The sequence below is a fragment of the Acomys russatus genome, chromosome X (assembly GCF_903995435.1).
Source record: "Acomys russatus chromosome X, mAcoRus1.1, whole genome shotgun sequence".
Lineage (NCBI taxonomy): Eukaryota > Metazoa > Chordata > Mammalia > Rodentia > Muridae > Acomys > Acomys russatus.
In genome coordinates, this window is record NC_067169.1 from 18,793,751 (window position 1) to 18,816,593 (window position 22,843).

General features: G+C 51.0%; 2 protein-coding genes across 2 annotated transcripts; one reads left to right on the top strand and one right to left on the bottom strand.

The window, feature by feature from the left end:
* On the top strand, positions 1-14,399 carry Ccdc22 (coiled-coil domain containing 22). The gene is made up of 17 exons (XM_051142291.1): positions 1-172; positions 1,091-1,268; positions 6,782-6,914; positions 7,728-7,834; positions 7,966-8,032; positions 8,159-8,337; positions 10,204-10,398; positions 11,201-11,263; positions 11,433-11,552; positions 12,014-12,133; positions 12,223-12,339; positions 12,445-12,546; positions 12,629-12,736; positions 12,998-13,093; positions 13,325-13,384; positions 13,470-13,544; positions 13,916-14,399. Exons 1-17 carry the CDS (start codon positions 123-125, stop codon positions 14,027-14,029), a joined length of 1,884 nt encoding a protein of 627 aa, XP_050998248.1. The 5' UTR covers positions 1-122; the 3' UTR covers positions 14,030-14,399.
* Positions 14,400-15,213: 814 nt separating this feature from the next.
* On the bottom strand, positions 15,214-22,476 carry Foxp3 (forkhead box P3). Its single transcript, XM_051142310.1, has 11 exons — positions 22,238-22,476; positions 21,611-21,715; positions 21,362-21,500; positions 20,927-21,014; positions 20,733-20,837; positions 19,852-19,939; positions 19,637-19,717; positions 16,787-16,937; positions 16,060-16,136; positions 15,534-15,635; positions 15,214-15,368 (listed from the first exon to the last, which is right to left on the bottom strand). The coding sequence occupies exons 1-11, from the start codon at positions 22,445-22,447 to the stop codon at positions 15,225-15,227; spliced, it is 1,290 nt and encodes a 429-aa protein (XP_050998267.1). The 5' UTR covers positions 22,448-22,476; the 3' UTR covers positions 15,214-15,224.
* Positions 22,477-22,843: the final 367 nt, after the last annotated feature.

The window sequence follows — 22,843 nt, forward strand, 5'->3', positions numbered from 1 at the left end:
TGGTCTTCGCGAGGCACGTGATGCTCTGTCCTCCCTGGGCGCGGAGAGCAGTTACTATAGCGCTGCTCCACTTTCTCTGATCCGGTCCTAGACTCAACCCCGGAGTTAGAATTAACTCCATCATGGAGGAGGCTGACCGAATCCTCATCCATTCCTTGCGCCAGGCTGGCACGTAAGTACGCCACCCCCACTCGCTTCCAACTGCTCACATCCGGGACTCCAATACCTAGGACCCCCCATTACCCGGGAACCTTAAAATCGAGACCTTGACACCCAAAGGCCCCAACTTATAAGGATCCTAAGCCACCTCCTACACCCTAACACCACCGGTCTGCCAAACCCTTTGATCTGGACTTTTGGTGAACCTAGGGGACTCACACACCTTTACAAGCCTGGACTCTCAGCAACTGAGACCTGAAATATGTGGTCTGGGCACTAAATACACTTGGACTTGGGCACTAATATCATAGGGCTGTAAGACACCTGCACTCTGAGATCCAGGAAACGGAAACTACAGGAGGAGTCTGGCACTCAGTCGCTCCAGGATCCCTGACACTGGCTAACTGAGGATCTTCAGACTTCAAGTCTTGAAGAACACCAGGGCCCTAAATTCTGACAGTAGCAACACCTGGTAGCACAGACAAACAAGGAAACCCACCGTTTTGAGGGCCCTAAAAGTCCTGGATGCCAAAATTTAGGATGCCTGCGTTTTGTTTCTCTTCAGGGACCCTGAGACTTCTGAAAACCCCAGGCTCTTACTGTATAGTTGCTCCAAACCCCTTATAGATCTAGGAGGTATTGCTATGCAAAGAACACAATGTCTTGGGGCCCAGAAATATGGAGACCATGCTGCTTGGGTTATTTTCACCTTTGCAGATCCCAGAGGTTTGAAGATTTGAAGTGCAGGGGAATTTGACACTTTTCTGAACTCAGGTCCCCTGTATTCACTGAGGTTTTAGGACCAAGTAGAAGTCACAGTCACTAAGACAAGAGTCTGTTTGAAGCCTAGGTTGTTCCCTGGCCCCGCCCAGATTCTAGAACTTCTCCCTCTAGAAGGCTGTACTTTGTTTTCTGCTGTTTTCCCCTTTAGGGCAATCCCCCCAGAAGTGCAGACTTTACGAGCCTTCACCACGGAGCTGGTTGTAGAGGCTGTGGTCCGATGCCTTCGAGTGATCAGTCCAACAGTGGGCTCTGGCCTCAGTCACTTGCTACCACCAGCCATGTCTGCCCGGTTCCGCCTGGCTATGAGCCTGGCTCAGGCCTGCATGGTGAGTGCCCTCCTCCCACTTATACACAGTCTTCCTTCCTTTTTTCACAGAGTCACCAAGTTCTTTGACACTCTTGCCTTCCTCTCCGCCCCTCTTTGTAGCTTAGCAGTCATTAATGGTTAAAGCTGCTGCCTCTATCGCCAAACTGCATGACTGGTTCAGACCCTACCTAGTTCTACTCAAACTTGCTGTGTGACCCTTACCATTCCATGCCTGTGTCCTTATCTGTGAAATGCAGCTGATAAAAGTAAGGTTGTGTGTGTGGCTTAAGTGAGCTGCTTCGTTTAACACTTGGACTACCTTTAGCACTCACCTTTTAAGCTTGGCATCAAGATCTCACCGCACTGTCATATAGTAGCCATGTGCCAATTTATTAGGGTTGAAGAAAGACCTCGACTGGGTTACATCACTCCTAAAGAAAGCTCTGATTAGCTCTTTCCAGATCACGTGGCCATCCTCTAGGACACTGCGGGTAGCTGCTGTTTCATCCCTTGGAATTTGGAAAGGAATGGTTACCCAGAGGAGGGTGTTCTGTCTAAGGAAAGTGTTATCTGTTATGTTGTAGTGTGTCCCTCACAGTTCCCAAACTGCTGCTCTAATAAAGCAGCCCCTGCCCCCCTCCATTTCAGAGCTGTGTCCAGCTACTGTGGCCAAGAGCAGGAAGTTCTGCCTTTTCTTGTAGCTCACTGTCTCCGTGACTTTGGGCTTGCCTTCTCATCCTTTGGTCCTCAGTTTCTGTCTGTGTCGAATGTGTGTGGAAGGTAATCTGAATCAGGTGTAGCTCAGTTTTAGAGTGCGCCCTTCATATGGATAAGGTCTTAGGTCCAGTGTCCAGCATGGAAAAGGCAACACCTAAGTTGCTATAGGAATAGCTGCTTGCATACTATGGCTGCGGGTATTCCAGCAGCCTGTGGCTATGGAGTGAGTGTAGACACTTCCAGCACACTCGAGTGCTAAGTCTATGGTGGTAGGTCAGCAGAGCAGCCCGTGAGAAGTTCCTTGCAGATCAAAGGGGATAGGCCTTCACAGTTGTGTGCCTTGGGCCAATGTTTATGCAGTTTTGGTCTGAGCAGTAGCCCCGTTGGCTCTGCCTAGCCAGCTCATTACTCTCAGGTTTACCTAGCTGTCAGTTGTTCTCATAGCCTTCTGTCTAGAACTCTTGGTAGCCCCATGAAACTATCAGTCTACCACTGTTCTGGGGCTACGTTCTGGAAGGTGCCTTCTAAGAGGGCGGTCGCATCTTCTACTGGGCACGGAGTATACTCAGTGGGGAGCACCAAGGTGGTGGGGTGAGGCTCTCTCTGATGCTCCCTTCTCAGTGCTGTCTGCCTCTGGATACTATGGCTCATGGTGATCTCAGTGTGGGGCAGAGGACCTGGGGACTAAGGGTTGCATGTGACTGTCTGGCTCAGCTGCCATGGTTGCCAGCACAGAAAGAAAGGCTCTCCAGTAGAGGAATGTTAATTCAGAACATGGCTGCTCTGAAAGGGATCACATCCAAAGACCCTCCAGGTCTGTGTGATCTGGCTGGAATACAAGACACGTCTTTAATCCAGGAGACAGAGGCCAGCAGATCTGAGTTCAAGGCCAGCCTGGTATAGAGCAAGATCTAGGTAATGAAAAGCTTAGGTCCAGGCGTGGTGGTCCATGCCTTCAATCCCACACAAAGAAGGTAAAGTTAGTTTGTAGAAGGAACCACCCATTTTTGAAAGCGATGTCTAGTTGAATGGCAGGAAAAGTGACAACCGAGAAAAAGATTTGACAGAATAGGATACGCCCAACTCTCACAAGAAGAGAGAGGAAAGGGGAACTACTTAAGGGGGCAGCACAGAGACTGAGGGAGGGAGGAGGCAGTTTGACCTGGAGACTTTTACAAAGAGAAGTTGAACTAGACACAGGCGAGGACAGAATGAGCCAGAGGATGAGAAGGAGCCAGAAGATCAGAGCAGAGTGCTGGTGTTAGTCTGAGGCCGAGCAGAGCAATGCAGAGGCCAAGAGAGAAGCCAGATTGAGTACGTTAGCTGGGAGAAGAGTTTGAGCCAGAATAGCTGAGTTGAATCAGCCAGCCCAGAGCTCAGAAAGAACTAGAAAGGGTGAGCTTATTCAGCAGTAAGTCTCAGAGGCTGAAAACATTCTAGGCCTGGGTTAGATTGTATGGGGGCTAGAAGCTTCCAGGAGTAGGACTAGGTTAACAGAAGGAGGCAGTAAGCCTCCCAGACAACAACTGAAACAGGAGAATAAAAATTACTTTTACCTATGGTGTTCAATGTGGTTGGTAAGGAAGCCCAACAGGACTGAAGAAGAAAGCCCACCAATGTTGTAGAAGCAGAGGCCATCTGACAGAAAGCTGCAGAGGAGAAATTTGCCTGGGGTCATCTTCAGTTAGTTCTTTGAGTTCAGCTGGATGCCCAGAGAGACTGGGGGGACCTCAGAGTGGTGGGAACTCCCAGCCCAGGGCCAGGAACAACGCAGGAGCCTCTGAAACAATAAATCACAGTAAGCGCACCCCAAAAGACAATTTTAATTATATAGACAGTCTTTTCCTACATTAAAAATGAGAAACTCCATTTCAGACCCTTTGAGAACAAGGGTAAGAGTTGAAGGGATACAGATGTTACTTGAAAAAGCCATTGCAGTTATGACTTCTGGAGTAAACCCCTCTCTACTGTCTTTTCTTTTTCTTTTTTTGGTTTTTTGAGACAGGGTTTCTCTGTGTAGGCTTGGCTGTCCTGCACTCGCATTGTAGACTAGGCTGGCCTCGAACTCACAGCGGTCCGCCTGCTTCTGCCTCCCAAGTGCTGGGAGTTCCCAGCAACCACATGGTAGCTGAAATGCACTGTTGCTAAAGGACAGATGACCAGGACTGCAATTATGGAGGATCATTGCATCAATGGCCGAGTAGTGGATTTTCATAAGGACATTCAACTATTAAAGTTGTGGGATTTATAGTTGTTTCTGTTGTAAATGTTAAACTGTGTACAACTTTTAGCTTAAACAGAATGGGGGAAGTTGTAGAGGCATTTTAATTCAGAACATGGCTGCTCCGGCAAGAGATCACATCCAAAGACCTGGCTGGAATACAAATACACCTCTAATCCAGGAGTCAGAGGCAAGCAGATCTGAGTTCAAGGCCAGCCTGGTATAGAGCAAATATCAGGTAAAGAAAAGCTTAGGTCCAGGCATGGTGGTCCATGCCTTTAATCCCAGAGGAAGGTAAAGTTAGTTTGTAGAAGGAAGCACGCATGTTTGAAAGTGATGTCTAATTGAGTGGCAGAAAAAGAAAGTGACAAATCAGAGAAGATTTGACAGGAGAGGATATCCCCAACTCTCACAAGAAGAGAGAGGAAAGGGGAACTACTTAAGGGGGCAAGAGAACAGAAAAGGAGAGAGAAGGTAGTTTTACCAGGAGAGTTTTACAGAGAGGTTGAGTTAGACACAGGTGAAGACCAAACGAGCCAGAGAGTGAGAAGGAGCCAAAAGATTAGGAAAGATTGCTGGAGTTGGAGGCCAAGCAGAGCAATTCAGAGGCTGAGAGAGAAGCCAGATTGAGTAAGTCAGCTGGGCTGGTATCCATTTCTGTACCTTTGTACCTCTCTGTTTTGGCAGCTGTCACTCTATACAGCTGTCTTCATCAGTGTTCTATCGCTGTGAAGAGACACCATGACCATAGCAACTCTTAATCATAACTGGGGCTGCCTTACAGTTTCATGGTGGGCAGCATGGTGGCGTGCAGGCAGACATGGTAGATGAGAGTTCTACATCTGGGTCCCATGGCAGCAGGAAGAGAGAGAGAGAGAGAGACTGGGTGTGGTTGGCATGGGCTTCTGAAACCTCAAAGCCCACCCCAGTGAAACACTTCCTCCAACAAGGTCACAGTTTATAATCCTTTCAAATAGTACCACTCTCTGATGACCAAGCCTTCAAATCTATGAGCCTGTGAAGCTGTTATTCAAACCACCACAGTCTCAACTCTTTGACTGGCAGATGTCAGAAAAAAGACTCTAAATAATGTAGCAGAGAGGCCAGTTGTTTTGTTACTTGTGTGGCCATGATCCTTTAATGGAACTTATATTATGACAGAACACATGGATACATAGCATATTGCTGCTTTGTTTTGTTTTGTTTGTTTTGAGACAGGGTTTCTCTGTATAGCCCTGGCTGTCCTGGACTTTGTAGACCAGGCTGGCCTCGAACTCACAGCACTCCGCCTGCCTTTGCCTTCTGAGTACTGGGATTAAAGGTGAGCGCTACCATTGGTGCTTTTTGAGTCAATACTCTGTGGCAGGCACTATGGTGACATGCTGATAACCCATTTAAGCTTTGTGACAACTGTCTGAGATAAGTACTTTTAGTATCTTTAAAAAAAAATTTAAACGTTTTTGTTTAGATTTATTTTGTATTTTTTGCATGTGAGTGCTTTGCCTGCATGTATGTGTGTGTATACATACATACACACATATACCATTTGTGTGCCTGGTGCTGATGAATATCAGAAGAGGGAATCACCCCCCTGGAACCAAAGTTACAGACGGTTGTGTGCTACTATGTGGGTGTTGGGAATTGAACCCAGGTCCTTTGGACAAGCAGTCAGTGCTCCTAACTACTGAACCGTCTCTCCAGCCACTGGTATACTTTCTTTTTACGTGACAAAAGCGAAGAACCTCTGTATTGTCTTGGCTTGGGCTCACACAGTTGGTAAGAGGAAAAGCTTGAGTTTGAATCTAGGAAGTTTGTTTTCAGGGTCTGGAACTCTTAAGAGTATTTTCCTCCTGGCTGTGTGTTTGCTGATTTTTTTTTGCCTGTTGCTGTTGTTGTTGATGATGATGATTTTGTTGCTGCTAGGGATCGAATCCAGGGCCTTGCTCATGTTCAACAAGCTCTCTGAGACACATCCCCAGTTCTGTTTATTTTTTAGGCACTGCTTATATAACAGATTGGGTCATGATTTTTAAAGGCTCTGGATACTGTTTTCCTAAGCTGTCAATGCTCTTTTGACTCTGTTAACTATACTTTTCTTAAAGTTGTTTCTTTCTTTTCTCACAGGCAGAAATCTTGTGGTTTTTATGGCCTTTGATTGCAAGTCATAGTTAGTAATGCTAAGCCTTCTTTTTGTTGTTTTTGTTTTTTGAGACAGGGTTTCTCTGTGTATCCCTGGCTGTCCTGGAACTTGCTCTGTAGACCAGGCTGGTCTCGAACTCACAGATCTGCCCCCTCTGCCTCCTACATGCTGGGATCAAAGGTGTGCACCACCACTGCCTGGCAACAAGCCTGCTGAGCTTTAATGTTTTTTTTCTCGATCTTGTAATACTGACTGTGATGCCTTTGTGGCTGTCACTGGGGCTTGGCTGCCTTGGGGATGCAGGGGGAAAGTGGGAGGGCGATGGCTGGTGAGTCAGAGCAGATGTGGCAGTCACGGGGCCTCCAGAGCAGGAGGCTCTTCCCTCCTTTGCATATGGGGGGGTCTGCCTTTTTACCCTCAGCATCATTATGTGGATATACTTGCTAACCCCCAGGATCTGGGATATCCCTTGGAGCTTGGCTATCAGAACTTCCTCTATCCCAGTGAACCCGACCTCCGAGACCTGCTTCTGTTCTTGGCTGAGCGGCTACCTTCCGATGCCTCTGAGGATGCAGACCAGCCTGCAGGTATGGGGTCCTGCAGGACTGGGGAGTGGACTGTATTCCCAGGGTGATAGGGGCTGAGAGAGGTAGCAGGAAGGGTAGGCGGTGGGGCAAGGCGTATCTTCTGGAGAATTGGGTCAGAGGTCAGAGAGCAGATGGATCCAAGGAAAGTGGCATTAGGCTAGGGAATGCATTCCCCAACTTAGCTCCTGTACCCCCTCCTCCTCACTCACCCCACTCTTATCATATGGGTGCTCTTGGTGGTCTTCAAATAGCCTCAGGGTCTTTGGGTTCCTGGATTATTCTTCCCTCAGAAATCTTCATAGTCAGCTAGCTCCCTACCATGTAAATCCAACCCATGGGGCATGTACTGCTCAAGAGAGCTATGGAAGCCACCCAAGCCAAACTGTAAACTTGCTTCAAATGTCAGGAGGTGGCTTCTGTTGTTAACCTCAGCAAGGCCTTTCTCTGGCGGGGTGGTTGAAACATTCCAGCCTCTTTTACCACTCCTCCTCTCTCCTGCTTACAACAGATGGTCCTAATGGTCCTTATTCATGACCTTTCTTTTCTGTTATCTTGTTGACCCGTGGAGATGGGGAACCTTATCACTTTGTTTTCCTGAGGTGGTGCTTAACCGGGTAACCTGTACCTACCTAGTTTAAGCTCCTAAGAGTTGACTGATTAATGACTGAGGCTGCTAGTTGAATCCATCTGCATCTGGAGGTGAGGGATCATGTGCTAATGGCTGGCTTCCCAGTGCTTTCAGATTGGTGGCATGTCACTCCTTCCCTACCTTCCCCCCACCTTCCCCCCCCTCTCCCCTCCCCCACCCCGTAGGTGACTCGGCTATTTTTCTTCGGGCCATTGGGAGCCAAATCCGGGACCAGCTGGCCCTGCCCTGGGTCCCACCTCTCCTTCGAACTCCCAAGCTGCAGCGCCTTCAGGTGGGATGTCCACCTCCTATCCATCGGGACTTGTCCCTCCTTGCCTTCTTTGTCCTCATCCATTTGCTCAAGTTGTTGGTCCCTTTCGCCACGGCCTCGTTCTGGAGGCCCTGACTCTGCTCTCCCCACAGGGCTCAGCCCTCCAGCAGCCATTCCACTCCAGCAGGTTGCTTCTGCCTGAACTGAGTTCCAGAGGAGGTGAGGCCGTGCTTGGGTGGATCTAAGTGAGGAGGGGGAGAGGTGTGTGTGTGTGTGTGAGAGAGAGAGAGAGAGAGAAAACATTGGTGTGTCGGGGCAGCTGGCTGACACTTTTTCTGCCTTCAGAGCCACGGGAGTTCCAGGCAAGTCCACTGCTGCTACCAGCCCCGACACAGGTGCCCCAGCTTGTGGGGAGGGCGGCCTCCCTCCTCGAACATCATGCCATCCAGCTCTGCCAAAATGTGAGCAGAGACTGCCCAGGAGATGAAGACCGGGGGCGCTGGGCATCCCGCCTCCCATCCCAGGTACCACCAGCATTCAGCCATCCTCCCAAGGCTCCTGCTTCCGGTGGCTCCTCTTGGTTGTCTGCATCTCATTTTCCTCACTCTTCCTTTCATCATTGTGTCTCCTTCTGTGTGCACCCGCCTGGCGCCCTGCCTGAAAGCATGGATAAGAAGGATGGGGGGGGGGCGGTGCTGGAGAGATGGCTCAGAGGTTAAGAACACTTGTCTGTTCTTCCAAAAGTCCTGAGTTCAATTCCCAGCTACCACATGGTGGCTCACAACCATCTATAATGAGATCTGGTTCCCTCTTCTAGTGTGCAGGCATACATGTGGGCAAAATACTGTACAAATAATAAATAAATAAATACATCTTTAAAAAAAAAAAGGATGGAACCTGCAGCAAGTCCTTCCTCAATGCCTGCTTTCCCGTCCTGAAAACTGGAGGAGCGGGGGAGTGATCTCGCGTGAATTTTCCATGGGACTGTTGGGAGTGTTCCCTGTGGGGACTGGGGCGCGTCCCCCAGCCTTTCACTTTGTCTTTGTCTCAGCCTTTGTCAGTGAGTCTCATGGCTTCTGGCTCTAGGTGTATGCACCATCTCCTCTTGTTACTGTCACGCCTGTTCCGTACTTTCCCTGCCCTTCTTTCTGAACCTTTCTGTCTCCGCATTTGTAGATTGCATCTTTCTCTCTGTTCACTGTTGCCTGCTTCCTCTTGCCCTTTGCCCACCTCCTCATCTTCTCTCTCCATGTCTGTCTCTGTCCCCTCTTCCCCCGTACCTACTTCTTAGCCTGTCTCTTCCCATCTTCCCCCTGTCTACTTCTGTTTTTTTCTCTTTCTATCTGCCCCCGCCACGCTGGTTGCCATTTGCTTACTCCTTCACTCTCACTGCTCCATCTCTGTTTTTTTTTGGGGGGGGTAGATTTGAGACTGAGTGTCACTGTGTACCCCAGGCAGGCATCAACATTTATAATCCCCTTGCCTCTGCCTCCCGAGTGCTGAGACTAAAAGCATGGACCACCACACCCCGATACTGTGTCTTCCTCATTTTTATTTTTTCGAGGCAGGGTTTCTCTTTGTAGCCCTGGCTGTCCTGGACTCACTTTGTAGACCAGGCTGGCCTCGAACTCACAGCGATCCGCCTGCCTCTGCCTCCCAAGTGCTGGGATTAAAGGCAAGCACCACCACACCATGCTGTCTTCCTCAAATTTACAGGGACTTTGAAGTGTAAATATAGAGGGATTATTCTAATGGTTCCTGTCTTCTAGTCTTTCTTCTATTCTCTTTTACCTCCGCCCCCATTAGAGCAAATCTCAGGGCTTGGGGTATAGCTCCATGGTAGACACTTACCTAGCATTCATGAGGCCCTGGGTTCCATGTTCAGGATCAAATCCTAGCAAACCCAAACTGTCACATAATTTCACCTCTAAGTACTCTGACAACATGCCATTACTCACAGGAACCTTTTTTTAAAAAATGTAATCACTATACCATTTTCATATTGAATGAAATTAGTGATTTCTTAGTACCATTTAACACCAAAACGGTCTCTGGTCTTACCTCTCCTTTTCTTATTTTCCTGTGTTCACAACTCTGAACTTTTTTTTTTTTTTCCGCCTATGACCTTTCATTCTGTGTCTCCATTGTCCACCATCCTTTCTGTCTCTCTGTGATGTGAAAGCCCCGGGCTCGCTTTTCTCTCCTCTCCTATTCTTCTGCAGGCTGAGGAGTGACTGGATAAAGTGGGACTGTGGAGAAAGTCCCCTCTCTGTCCTATAGAGCTTCTAGGCCAAGAGGGCAGGGACCTGCCGTGGGGGGGGGGGGGAAGACAGGGTCCTGGGGACCAGCAGGCCCTTATGCTTTCTCCTTCCCCTGTCTGTTCTTTCCAGGAGCATCCCCGGGCTCCACAGCAACGGCTCCACAAGCAGCTGGCTGAACATCTGCGTCAAAGCTGGGGCCCACTTGGAGCCCTGACACAAGTCCGAGACTTAGGAGAGATGCTACAGGCCTGGGATGCTAGGGCTAGGACTGGCACCCCCAAAGGCTCCCGTTTCACCCATTCTGAGAAGTTTACCTTCCATCTGGTGGGTAGGCCAGAAGGGACAGGGGGTGTGCTGATGACTTGCTTGAGGGTTGCTTTATCTATAAACAGTACTGGTATCCACACAGGTTCCCAGTGCCCACTGGGAGAGACTGGCCAGAGGGCTCCCCTAGCTTTTTGGGACTTGAGTGGGAAAAGGGCAGATAGGTGGCACTTGTGTAAGAGTGTGCAGTGCTGCCAGCAGAATGTCCATCATTCCGTGGGCTTTCCTATGGGAAATATGTTCCTTTGGAAGCATCTTTCTCCTTAGACGCTCACCCAGAGGAACCTCTACCATTCTCCTGGTCATTTTGTCCAGGGAGGCTATAGGGTCAGGGTGGCTATAGGGTCAGGGTGGCTATAGGGTCAGGATGGCTATAGGGTCAGGGTGGCTATAGGGTCAGGGTGGTTATAGGGTCAAGGTGGGTGTACGGTCAGGGTGGCCACAGGGTCAGTGTGGTTGTAAGGTCAAGGTGTTGGTAGGGTTAGGGTAGTTACAGGGTCAGGGTGGCTACAGGGTCAAGCCGGTTGTAAGGTCAGGGTTGCTATAGGGTCAGCATGGCTGTGGGGTCAGGGAGGTTATAGGGTATGGGTGTTCAGGGTTAGCAAGCATCAGGGAGGTCACCTGGTGGTTATCCACTCTATTCTGCAGCTATAGATGGTGATTTACTCTCCTGTAGTCAGTCTGAAAACTCAGTGGTTGAGTTGACGTGGGCACAGTACAGTGCTTGGGGGTGATTTGGGGTTTTCAGGCTCTAAGGGGCATAGGACCTTGTGTGATAGGTTAATACTTCTTCTAACCATAGGAGCCCCCGGCCCAGGCAGCCCAGGTGTCAGAAGTACCAGCTACCTCCCAGAGACCTGAACAGGTAAGGAGACTGAGACATATGCCTGTGCATAGGTACATAAGTGTGCGTGCACGTACATGTGCACACACACACACACAGGCAGGCATGCACACAGACATGTACAGTCAGCTGGGCTATGGCCTGTCTTCTGGACTTGGTAGCTCCACCTAGGCTGGCCTGTGCTTCCCAGGACACCCGGGCAGCTCAAGAGCAGGAGTTAGAGTCCCTTCGGGAACAGCTGGCGAGTGTGAACCACAACATTGAAGAGGTTGAAGCGGACATGAAGACCCTGGGAATCAACCTTGTGCAGGTGAGGTGCTGGGGGAGGGCCTTGGGATGGATTAGGTCAGAACTAGGGCCTTGAGAGATGACCCGTACAGGTCTCTAGGTGCCATAATGGTTTATGGAGGTTCTTGGAGACCTCCGATATTCTCGAAGGTTCAGGAGAACTTGTGAAGCAAAGAAACATGTTGGCTTGATGGCTTCGTGGACCTATAGGTCTGTTAGGGGCACATTTGGGCAATAGTCAGACTTTGTAGGGGGATAGCAGCTATGGGCATCAGGGGAGCAAGATGGCTCTCTGTGGGCAGGACCTTGCAGGGCTTCGCAGAGCTTCTGGCTGTTTGGTATGGAGCTAAAGATCCAGGGGCCTGTATTAGGTGGAGGCCTCGGAGTTACCTGTGAGGTCTTGAGCTAGGCCAGGGCTATCCTGGGCTCGTGGGGTTGTGGGCTGTGTGTATAACTGGGAGCTTGGCTGTGAGTGTATACCAGGTGGAAACCGAGTGTCGACAAAGTGAACTCAGCGTGGCCGAGCAGGAGCAGGCCCTGCGCCTGAAGAGCAGGGCGGTGGAATTGCTGCCTGATGGGGCCGCCAACCTTGCCAAGCTGCAGGTGGGTTGGGATTTGGCTTGGGCCGAGAGCGGTGGCGGCGGGTGGATGGGATCCAGCCTGTTTTGACGCAGTCCTCTGACTCCTGCCAGCTCGTGGTGGAGAGTAGTGCCCAGAGGGTCATCCATCTAGCAAGTCAATGGGAAAAACACCGGGTCCCGCTTCTTGCTGAGTACCGCCACCTCAGAAAACTCCAGGATTGTAGGGAGGTAGGTGGCGGAGTCTTGGGCTCAGAGTGTGGGTGTGCTGTCTCTGGGGGGTGGTGGTGGTGCGGGGGGAGCTGTCTCTGAGCTCTGCTCATGGGTTCCTGGCAGTTGGAATCATCTCGAAGGCTGGCAGAAATCCAGGAGCTGCACCAGAATGTTCGAGCAGCTGCCGAGGATGCCCGCAGGAAGGAGGAGGTCTATAAGCAGCTGGTAAGGCCCATTTTAGGGCCCTGAGTTGTAAGGGTGGGTGAGCTGTGGGGCTTGGGCTCATGCCTGCCATGTTCCTGCCTAGGTGTCAGAGCTGGAGACTCTGCCAAAAGATGTGTCCCGGCTGGCCTATACCCAGCGCATCCTGGAGATTGTGGGCAACATCCGGAAGCAGAAGGAAGAGATCACTAAGGTGTGTCACTGCGGTTCTGATGGCTGGCTCATGTGGGCAAACAGGCATAAGGTAGTCACATAGGGACTTTATGGTCTCCGATAGACAGAGCTGTTCAGGCACACTCTAACACGTAATAGTTATATTCTGTCTGCCCCCAGCCAGCCCAATATAATGGCACAGGCCTTAACAGGATGTAAGTGTAGGCACATGAGTACCATCACTGACTGGCCAGCCACCCTGCCGCAGACATGGACTGATAGCTACTCTGGTTTCTGCCAGATCTTGTCGGACACAAAGGAGCTTCAGAAGGAAATCAACTCTCTGTCTGGGAAGCTGGACCGGACATTTGCGGTGACCGATGAGCTTGTGTTCAAGGTATGGAGAGCAAGGCTGGCCTGGAGGAGGGTGGGGGAAGGACTGGGTGTTGCCTGCCCATCTGCCCGTGGGCCAGCTTGCCCCTCTGTGAGACCTTTAGGTACACTGTTGCTTGGGCCTAGCTTTGCTCTGTGGAGGGTGAAGACAGAGTGCCTCTCTAGAGGCGTAGCGTAGTGGACGAGGTGGGGACTGGCGTGCTGATGTGTTTTAAGGTCCCTTCTGTCTTTCCAGGATGCTAAGAAGGATGATGCTGTTCGGAAGGCCTACAAATATCTAGCTGCCCTGCACGAGGTGAGGGCAGCCATGGCACCTGGTGGGCTGGCTGGCAAGAGAGGGGCCGGCACAGGTGCAAGCCTTGTGTTCTTGTTGTCTCCAGAACTGCAGCCAGCTCATCCAGACCATTGAGGACACAGGCACCATCATGAGGGAAGTCCGAGATCTGGAGGAGCAGGTGAGCTGGGGAGGAGGCTGGAGGCAGGCCAGGGGCTAGCTCCTTGTTTTACACCGAGAGTCTTTAAAGCCAGGCAACCGCCAGCCAGAGGCGCAGCCTTGCTGCCTGCTGTGCCTGGGACCCAAAGCCAGCCAGCTGCCTACTCTGAGCCATTGCTTTCAGCTGGAGGCTCCTTATGGCTCCCAGACCCCTTTGCAGGAGCCATGGCTTTAGATGGCGGGAAGGATGTAAGCAGAAGCTTGGTGATGGGAAGGAATGGGCCACGGTTACAGGGATGAGAGGGAGCAGGGAGTAGCGCAGTGGAAGGGCGGCTAGCAGGGGATGGAGAGTGGGTCCTGCAGTCTAAAGATGTGTGCATCGTGTTGTCTTAGATTGAGACAGAGATGGGCAAGAAGACCCTGAGCAACCTGGAGAAGATCTGTGAGGACTACCGAGCCCTTCGCCAGGAGAACGCTGGCCTCTTGGGCCGGGTCCGGGAGGCCTAGAGCCGTCATGGAGATCTAACCACAGGCATGAATTTGGGGGTGCTGGAGACAGGGCCCAAACAGTTGCTCTATCACTTCCTTTCACTTGGCATCCACTTTCTCCTCCTGGGACCTTAAACCCAAATGTCTGCATATTGGGTCCCATATTTGATCAGGGTGATTATCTAGCTTGACCATAGTTTATTGGATGGGTACTGGGGGCCAGGGGCCTTGGATCCCAAATAAAAGAGAAGTTCTTTCACGGTCCACGCTTAGGAATGGATTGGGGCTTGGGGTAGAGGACTGGGGTCAGTGGCAGGTGAGACATGGGGTACATTTTGGAGCATCAGTGTGTATTCATGGAGCTCAGGAGCGACAGTGGAGGGGGCTGTGTGTGCGCACACTTGTGAGTTCTTTTTTTTTTTTTTTGGTTTTTCGAGACAGGGTTTCTCTGTGTAGCCTTGGCCATCCTGGACTCACTTTGTAGACCAGGCTGGCCTCGAACTCACAGCGATCCGCCTGCCTCTGCCTCCCGAGTGCTGGGATTAAAGGCGTGCGCCACCACGCCTGGCTGTGAGTTCTTTCGAGCTGCATCTGACTTGATAGTTAGGGGCATTGTATGAGGCTGTGTATGACCCGTTATGCCTGAGTGGTTTTCTGAGCTGTAATCCTGAAGATTCCAGCGCTGATGCTATGCAAGGCTTTGCATACGCACCTATGTGTGATGGTGCCCATGGTTGTGGATGGTGTGGGTGGGCGCTCTGGGAGTATGAGTTAGTAGGATTATGATCATGTGAGACTGCAGGACTATGCGACTTTGAGGGCACATGACTATCAAGACAGGCTCTGTGTGATTTAGGGTTTGGGTTGAGTCCAGGGGACAGTACTATGACTGTGTCTTTATGACATCCTTCCACTTGGGAGTGGCCAAGGCAGGCTATATGTATAGCTGGTTGTGAGGGCTGTTTGGCTGGAAAGCCCATCTTGGGGATAGATTGGGGATAGGGGCTGGGATGAGATTGGTACCCATCTCAGCCTTAAGGCACATGATATGATCCAGGAAGGCATCTGGATAGGGAGCAGAGGCCCTGACAGGCAAGACACAGCGGAAACATCTTTGCCTGCTTTCTGTTGGTATGTCTAGGACTTGCCTCCTTGGCTCCACAGCCTCAGGCTCATGTTTTGGCCCCTGTCCATCTTTTCTGGGGGTTTGAGGTCAAGGGCAGGGGTTGGAGCACTTGCTGGGGCGTTGGCTCCTCTTCTTGCGAAATTCAAATTCATCTACGGTCCACACCGCTCCCTTCTCGCTTTCTACTCGCACGAAGCACTTGTGTAGGCTCAGGTTGTGGCGGATGGCATTCTGTGGGAGGAGGACCAGGTCCCCCCAGATAGGGATGGGGTAGACAGTCATCCAGTGAGTTGATCTGACTTCCTCAGCATTGACCTGCCCCTTCCCCACATGTCTAGCCCCGGGTTAACGACCCTTGGAGCCATCCCAGCCACCACTGTGTACCGAGGTGCTCACCTTCCAGGTGGCAGGGTGGTTTCGGAAGTAGGCGAACATGCGCGTAAACCAATGGTAGATTTCATTGAGTGTCCTCTGCTTCTCTGGAGCTTCCAGGATGGCCTGGAGGTTGGAGTCAGATGCAGTAAGGGGCATGCTGTCTCAGGGTTGTGCCATAGGGGGCAGCCTACTCTAGGCTCTCTGACCTGAGATAGGTGTGTCATTGTGGGTCAAGAGAGGGGAAGGGGAGGGACGGGGGTGAGGCACGGGGGTCAAGGGTCAAGTTAGAAGTGGGGTGGACAAAGGAAATGGGTAGGCTTTAGTGTCACAGTTTGATTTTCACTGGCCTGGCTTGTAGTACTGTGGGGGGGTTGAGGGATAGATCTGGGGTCAAAGCGGTCAAGAAGGATCCCGTCTTGGGCTCCTCAGACCTAAGGTTTGTTAGTGCTTGATTCCACTCTTTGTACAGTGTAGGAGGCAAGCCCCCCTCCTCGTCCGCCCCCCCCCCCCCCCCGCCGAGCTGCCAGGCCCAGGGTGTCCTGCTTACCCATCGGATGAGGGTGGCATATGTGAAAGGGGGCCGCATGTTGTGGAACTTGAAATAGTCCATGTTGTGGAAGAACTCTGCAGAAGGTTGGGATAGATCAGGCCCCAGGGTCTCCTCACACCCTGCCCCACTGTTGTCTGCATGGGGAAGCCGAGGCCTGAAACCCTACTGTTAGCTCCAAGGGTGGAGGTGGGGGGTCTGTGATCACACACAGGTGCTGTTTACTAAGTCCTGGCCATAAGCTGTCTCCCCAAATTAAAAAAAGTCAAGTAACTTGCTCATCAAAGGCATGCAATCAGCTCATGTGGCACAGCCATTATGACAATTGAAGAGTTGTGGTCCCCGGCAAATCCACAAACCCAGGCCTGACAGGTGGGGGAGGGTTAGTGGGCATGCCTGAGTCCACCTGCTTTTTCCCTTGAGGTGGGGCAGAAGGGAGGGTTCTTGGAAGCTACTTAGCCAGGCCCCTCTGTCATGATGATCAGTCAAGTGGCAGCTGCCAAGTAGGGGAGGCATGGCTCCAGTCCTCAAAAAGACACAAGGCTGGGCCTATGCATTTGTAACCATTGGGGGCATCTAGGCTTAATAAACTCAGGTGCAGTTTCCTCCCAGCTGCTGCTGCTGGTGGTGGTGGTGGTGAGAGAAATGGGGAGCTCCTTTGGCACCCCCTGGCACCAGTTGGTATCAGGAGCTTGAGGTTGTCACATGGTGTGCCGACTACACTCACCTGGAAAGGTGCTGTTTCCATGGCTTCCCCAGAGATGCCTCCGCACTGCAAACAGGCTGTCTGGAGGCTCCCGGGGAGCAGACCAGGCAGGAAGAACACTGCCCTGGGTGCTGGTGGCTACAATGCAGCAAGAACTCTTGTCCATTGAGGCCTGATGGGTTGGGGGAAGGAATGGTGGTTGAGAGGCTTAAGCTTTTCATTTCATTTTCTCCTTGCAAACAGTATCTTATATTTGTATTATTAAATTTGTTTGGGGATAATTTTACGCATGTATTATACATACAGACCATTTCACTTTCCCCCTACCTTATCCCCTGCTGCTTCCCGCCTTCCCTCCTTCCTCCCTACAAATCTCTCTCTCTCTCTCTTTCCTTCATGTCTTCATTTGGTTAAAAAATAACATTATTATTATTATTAGAGACAGGGTATTACTATGTAGCCCCAACTGTCCTGGAACACACAAAAACTTACCTGCCTCTGCCTCCTAAGCATCCCACCATGCCTTGCCTATTCATTTTAGTGTTGTCTTATTTTTTTCTGAAATAGTAGCACTATATATGTCTGGCTGGCTTTATACTTTCTGTCCTAGCTCTTCCTCTGGAGGGATAGGATTATATGTATGTGCCACCATATCTGGCTTCCATTTTTAATTATATATATATTTATTTCCAGACAAGGTCTCTCTGTCCTGGCTGTCCTGGAGCTTGATATATAGAGCAGGCTGGTCTTGAACTCAAAGAGATCTGCCTGCCTCTGCCTCCCAAATGCTGGGATTAAAGGCATGTGCCACCACACCCAGTGTTCCACTTACTTAAAAATGTTTGCTTGGTGGGTTGGCAATTTACTTATTTATGTGGGGGTCTTACTGTAGTACAGGCTAGTCTTCAGTTAAATATGACTTGGGGCACATTTGTATGAACCTCCCAAAGTGCTGAGATTATTGCCTAAGCCTCCATTGAGTCTCCATTTTATTTTTATCATAAAGACTGTTTTTCTGAGACAGTCTCCTGGAGCCCATGCTGGCCTCTAGCTGATTATGTAGCAGGGGATGACCTTGAACTGGTTCTCTTGCCTCCACCTTGGAGTGCTGGGATTATAGGCATGGGTCATTCTACTCAGCTCCCATTCTATTTTTATTGCAAATGAGCAAAACCATTGTGTGTGTGTGTGGAAGTTTTGCCTGCCTGCATGTCTGTGTACCATGTGCATGCCTGGTGCCTGCGGAGGCCAGAAAATTGCATTGGATAGTTGTGAGTTGCCATGTGGGTGCTGGGAGCTGAACTATGGTTCCCTAGAAGAGCAGCAAGTTCTCTTAATCCCTGAGCCACCTCTCCAGTACCTCAACCCTACTTTATTTTAAATTTGCACTTACTTATTTGGTTATATTTATATCTGAGTTGTATATGTGTATAGTGTGTGTACACATGATGCATGTATACTTGTGTACACATGCTGGGACTAAGGGCCTGTGCCATCATGCACAGCATTTTGGGTAAATTTGTCTCCACCTAGGTGTGTACTGGGATTATAGACTTGCACTACTATAGCTGATATGGGTGCTGGGATCCAAACTCGGGGTCCTTTTCGGGAGGGCGGTTAAGAGACAGGTTCCTTTGTGTAGCTTTGACTGTCTTGGGACTAGCTCTGTAGACCAGGCTGGCCTCGAACTCACAGAGCTTCACCTGCTTCTGCCTCTGCCTCCTTAATGCTGGGATTAAAGGCGTGCGCCACCACAGCCGGCAAAAACTCAGGTCCTTGTACTTTTCCCATTGAAGTTTCTCCCCAACTCTGGTTACTTGTCCTTATAAAGAGTCAGGGTCTCTCTGTGTTGGCCAGGCTGGTTTTGAACTTGAGGGTTCAAGTGATCCTCCTTCAGCCTCTCACGGAGCTAGGACTACAGCTGCACAGCTCTGTGTACATTAAGGTCAGTACTTTCGAGTGGGCCACCACCCTCTAGTCAATTGCAGGCTATGGTAGAACTCCATAAAGCAGCAGGGGCATCTTAATACAGCAGTGAGCATGCCATGAAGGCCTAGGTGCTGGGGCTGGGGCTGAGCAGGGCCCGGGTTGGATCCCCTAGCATCCGACTGTGAATTTGGGAGCGTCAGCTAAATCCTCCTGACCTCAGTTGTTCTCATTTGTGCATTAGGATGATGGTGGTAGCTGCCTCAGTTGTTTTGGTTTGAGTTTTCAGGACAAGGTTCCTCTGTGTTACCCTGGCTGTCCTTGACTCACTTTGTAGACCAAGCTGGCCTTAAGCTCACAGAGATCCGCTTGCCTCTGCCTCCCAGAGTGCTGGGATTACAGGTGTGGGCCACTACTGCCCAGCTAGCTACCTCAGTTGTAATATAAGACACGAATAAGTTCCCATCAGCAGTGCCCGAGACTAGGCATTTGAAATGTGTTCAGTGTTCTGAGGTTATCTTGAAATTTGAACATAGGGCCCTATGTATTCTATAGCTAGTGCACTGGGGCCACAGTCTGCCTTCTGTGTGTGGCTATTTACTGTTGCTTTGAAAAAGGCAGAATTGGGCTGGAGAGACGACTCAGAGGTTAAGAGCACTGACTGCTCTTCCAAAGGTCACAAGTTCAATTCCCAGAAACCACATGTTGGCTCACAACCATCTATAACAAGATTTGTAAACATAATAAATAAATAAATCTTTAAAAAAGAAAAGAAAAGAAAAAGGCAGAATTAGGCTCCTTTGGAGGGTTGTAAGCGGAATCGGGGGGTCTTCAGATCTGGCATATTAAAGAGGTGGGAATGGCCTGGACAGACCAGGGCTTGCACATAAGAAGTCAATTGGTCCTTCAGGGCTCCTCTCTTGCGTCCAGACTTGGGGTACTCACCATCGATGGGGCCTTTGCCATTGCCATCTTCCCGGCCAGGTGGGCTTGCATAGCACCCAGCTTTTCCTTTTCCAGCTCCAGCTGTGGGGATGGACACCAAAGTGAGGCCTCCACCTGGTCTTTCTTAGCCACGTCTTTGACTGCACTAAGGCCTTTGCTTGGAGGGTCCTCCCCCACAGCCCTCTTTCCCCTCAGCCCCACCCTGCAGGCATTACCTGCTGCTCCAGAGACTGCACCACTTCCCTCTGGAGGAGGCACTGCGCTTTGCCCTTCTCATCCAGGAGGTGGTCTGCTTGGCAATGCCTGAGCAAGGAGAAGAGTCCATGTAGCTGACCATGGTAGTTCAGGCCTCCTGGCTCAATGTACCACTTAGGGACAGCCCAGACCCTTTGGGAGATTTCCCTCTATGCTCAGCCCCACCTCATACACACCCCGCCCCCAACTTGGCCCTGCCTTAAATACAAGCTCATCAATAACTCCTGGCTTTCAGGCCTGAGCCTTAGAAAGGTGGTTTGAGGGTGGGGGTTGGCATTTCAGGTGGCAGGCACAGTCTACGCAAAGGCCTGGCTGTGCAGGGCATGCATCATTTCCAAGAGTTAGCTACGATTAGCAAAATACAGAAGGGGGTGGGGGAGGGCAGATAGAAAGCAGAGGGCAGACAGCCATAGTTGTCTAGTGGAACAGAAGTTTGAGGGTCAATAATGTATTGTGTTGCCTGAGGGGAAACAGGACAAAGCAGTTAGGAACGTGGGGTCTGGAACCTGGCTCCCTGCGTTCATATACACTATTCATCCCCCAGGACCTGTGTGAGCTTGACTGGCCCTTAATTCTATTTGGCCTCAGTTCCTGTGTGTATAAGATGAAGATACGCATTAGCATATACCTTTATTATTATGTCTCACCATACATGTGAGGTAACCTGGGCCTAGAGAAGATCAGGAACTTGGCCAGGGTCACAGAGCCAGGGAGGGATGAAATCTCAACCTTTAACCGCCACTTCTTATCAGCCATCGAGGGGATGGGGAGCTGAGATGCACACTCCGGATCTTTGTGCAGATGCTAGAACCTCATGGGGAGGGAGGGTCAGACTACTCACTTGAGAAACTCTTCTGGCTCCTCAAAGACCTTCTCACAGCCAGGCCACTTGCACACTCCATTTGCCAGCAGTGGGTAGGATCCTTGTGGTGCAGCCAAAAGGTTGCTGGGGGTGAGGGAAATGGGAGAATACGGGGTGTCAGCAGAGGAATAGGCAGAGAAGGAGGGGCGCTCTTCCCAGCCCTGTCAACTCACTTCTCTTTCCTGGGTGTACCCAAGCGTGGAAAGGTACAGAGTAGAGCTGGCTCCCTGGACACCCATTCCAGACTCGCCACGTTGATCTCTGTGGGTAGAGACAGGGTGCTTCTGGAGCTGCAGGCTAGGCTCTGTGGCTTGTCCCAGGCCTCTCCCCTTCCTGAGCCTTGAAGGCTCTGACCCATAGGACTCCGCTGTCCCTACAGTCCAGGGCTTCTGACAGAAGCAGCCTAAAGGTGGCCATTGGTAAGCAATGGCGTCTTGACTAATGATAGCGATTTGTCATTTTTGACATTCTCCGCCTTCAGGGTTCTGAGCCTGATGCTTTTTTTGGAGGTTGGAGTTTCCATGACTGTAACCTCTAGGCCTCAGAAAAGTCTACATGCTATCCGTTCAAAGATGGAGGACTTGGAGAGTCTGTGAGACTGTTGTTACCAGGTGGCAAGCCAGGCCGGGCCTTGAGGGAGAAGACTCCAGTGGCAGCAGACGGTGGTGGGAGACTGATCATGGCTGGGTTATCCAGTGGGCGCACTTGTAGCACAGGGGTCTGGGCATGGGCATCCACAGTGGAGAGCTGAGGAACACATAGAGACCGTAGCTCAGCGTGGCTTGGGGCTCCCCCCCCCCCGTCCCCCGCTGTCTTGTTTGTTTCCGCTTCTTCCCAGCCCTGCTCAGACTCCATACCTGATGCATGAAATGTGGTCTGTCCTGGAGAAGTGCCTGCAAGTGAGGCGAGGGTCCCAGTCGGGTCCCAGAGGGTGCCACCATGACTAGGGGCACAGTAGGCAGCTGGAGGGACAAGGAAGATGCCATGAGAGGTTAACTTTTTCTTCATAGTTCCATGTCTCATTTGTCAGCTCTTCACTGAAGTCCCACATGGTAGGAACCATGAACATAGCCCAGTGCACACATGTGGAATCGGAGGCTCATGGAGACGGAATTCATCAAGATCAAACAGTTGAAAGTTGTAGAGCTGGCCCCACCACTGTCACCTTACCTTCTTGGGCCCTAGCTATCTCCCCTTGTCACAGTGGGATGAGAACACATGGCCATGCCCATGGGATCATAATAAGGCCTCCTTTCGGGACAACGGTTGGGAGGGGTGGGGGTAACCTTGAATCTCTGAGGCCTGGAGAGTGGGGATTTTCTTGGCCCTGCAACATCTGCATAAGTCATAGACTCGCCTGGGACCCATAAACCACTTCCTGTGCCCCAGCCAGCCCCCCTCCTGTCACATGCCTCAGTAAAGGTCGACACCTATAGGCCCAAGTACCCCACCCTACTTGCCCCATTCTGGGCCCTGGGCCTCACCTGCAGCTGTGATGGTGGTAGGGGGTTCAAGGAGGAAGACGACGTGTGGGCCCCACCTCTCAGGTCCCGGCCTTGGAAGGTTCCCCCAGGACCCCTAGTCCCTGGAAGTTCTGAGCCCTTGGGTACTGTCTTCCAGTTTGGCAAGACTCCTGGGGATGGGCCAAGGGCCAAGGAAGGAGCCACGGGCTTGGCTGGCCTAGGGTTGGGCATTGGGTTCTTGTCAGAGGCAGGCTGTAGGGACAACAGTGGAATGGAGTCACATGTGTTCCAGGGATAGTGTAAGATACCCAGCCACTTGAACCATACAGATAGCCTCTGGTCAGAGCAAGTGTTGGCTGGGACCCCAAAGGGCTCCGTAACTATAGCCCAGCTCTGGTTTGTCCTATACACATACACCCTACCCTGATAATCAAGAAGACACACACACACACACACACACACACACACACACACACACACACACACACACACCACATACACACTTGCTTGGATACACCACACAGTCTTTGCTGCTTCTGCTGGGGCTCGCCTTGGACTCTCTTCTCATTACTTCATCCCAGTGACTTGGGCGTGGACTCAAAAGATGCCATGAGAGGGAAGGCGGTG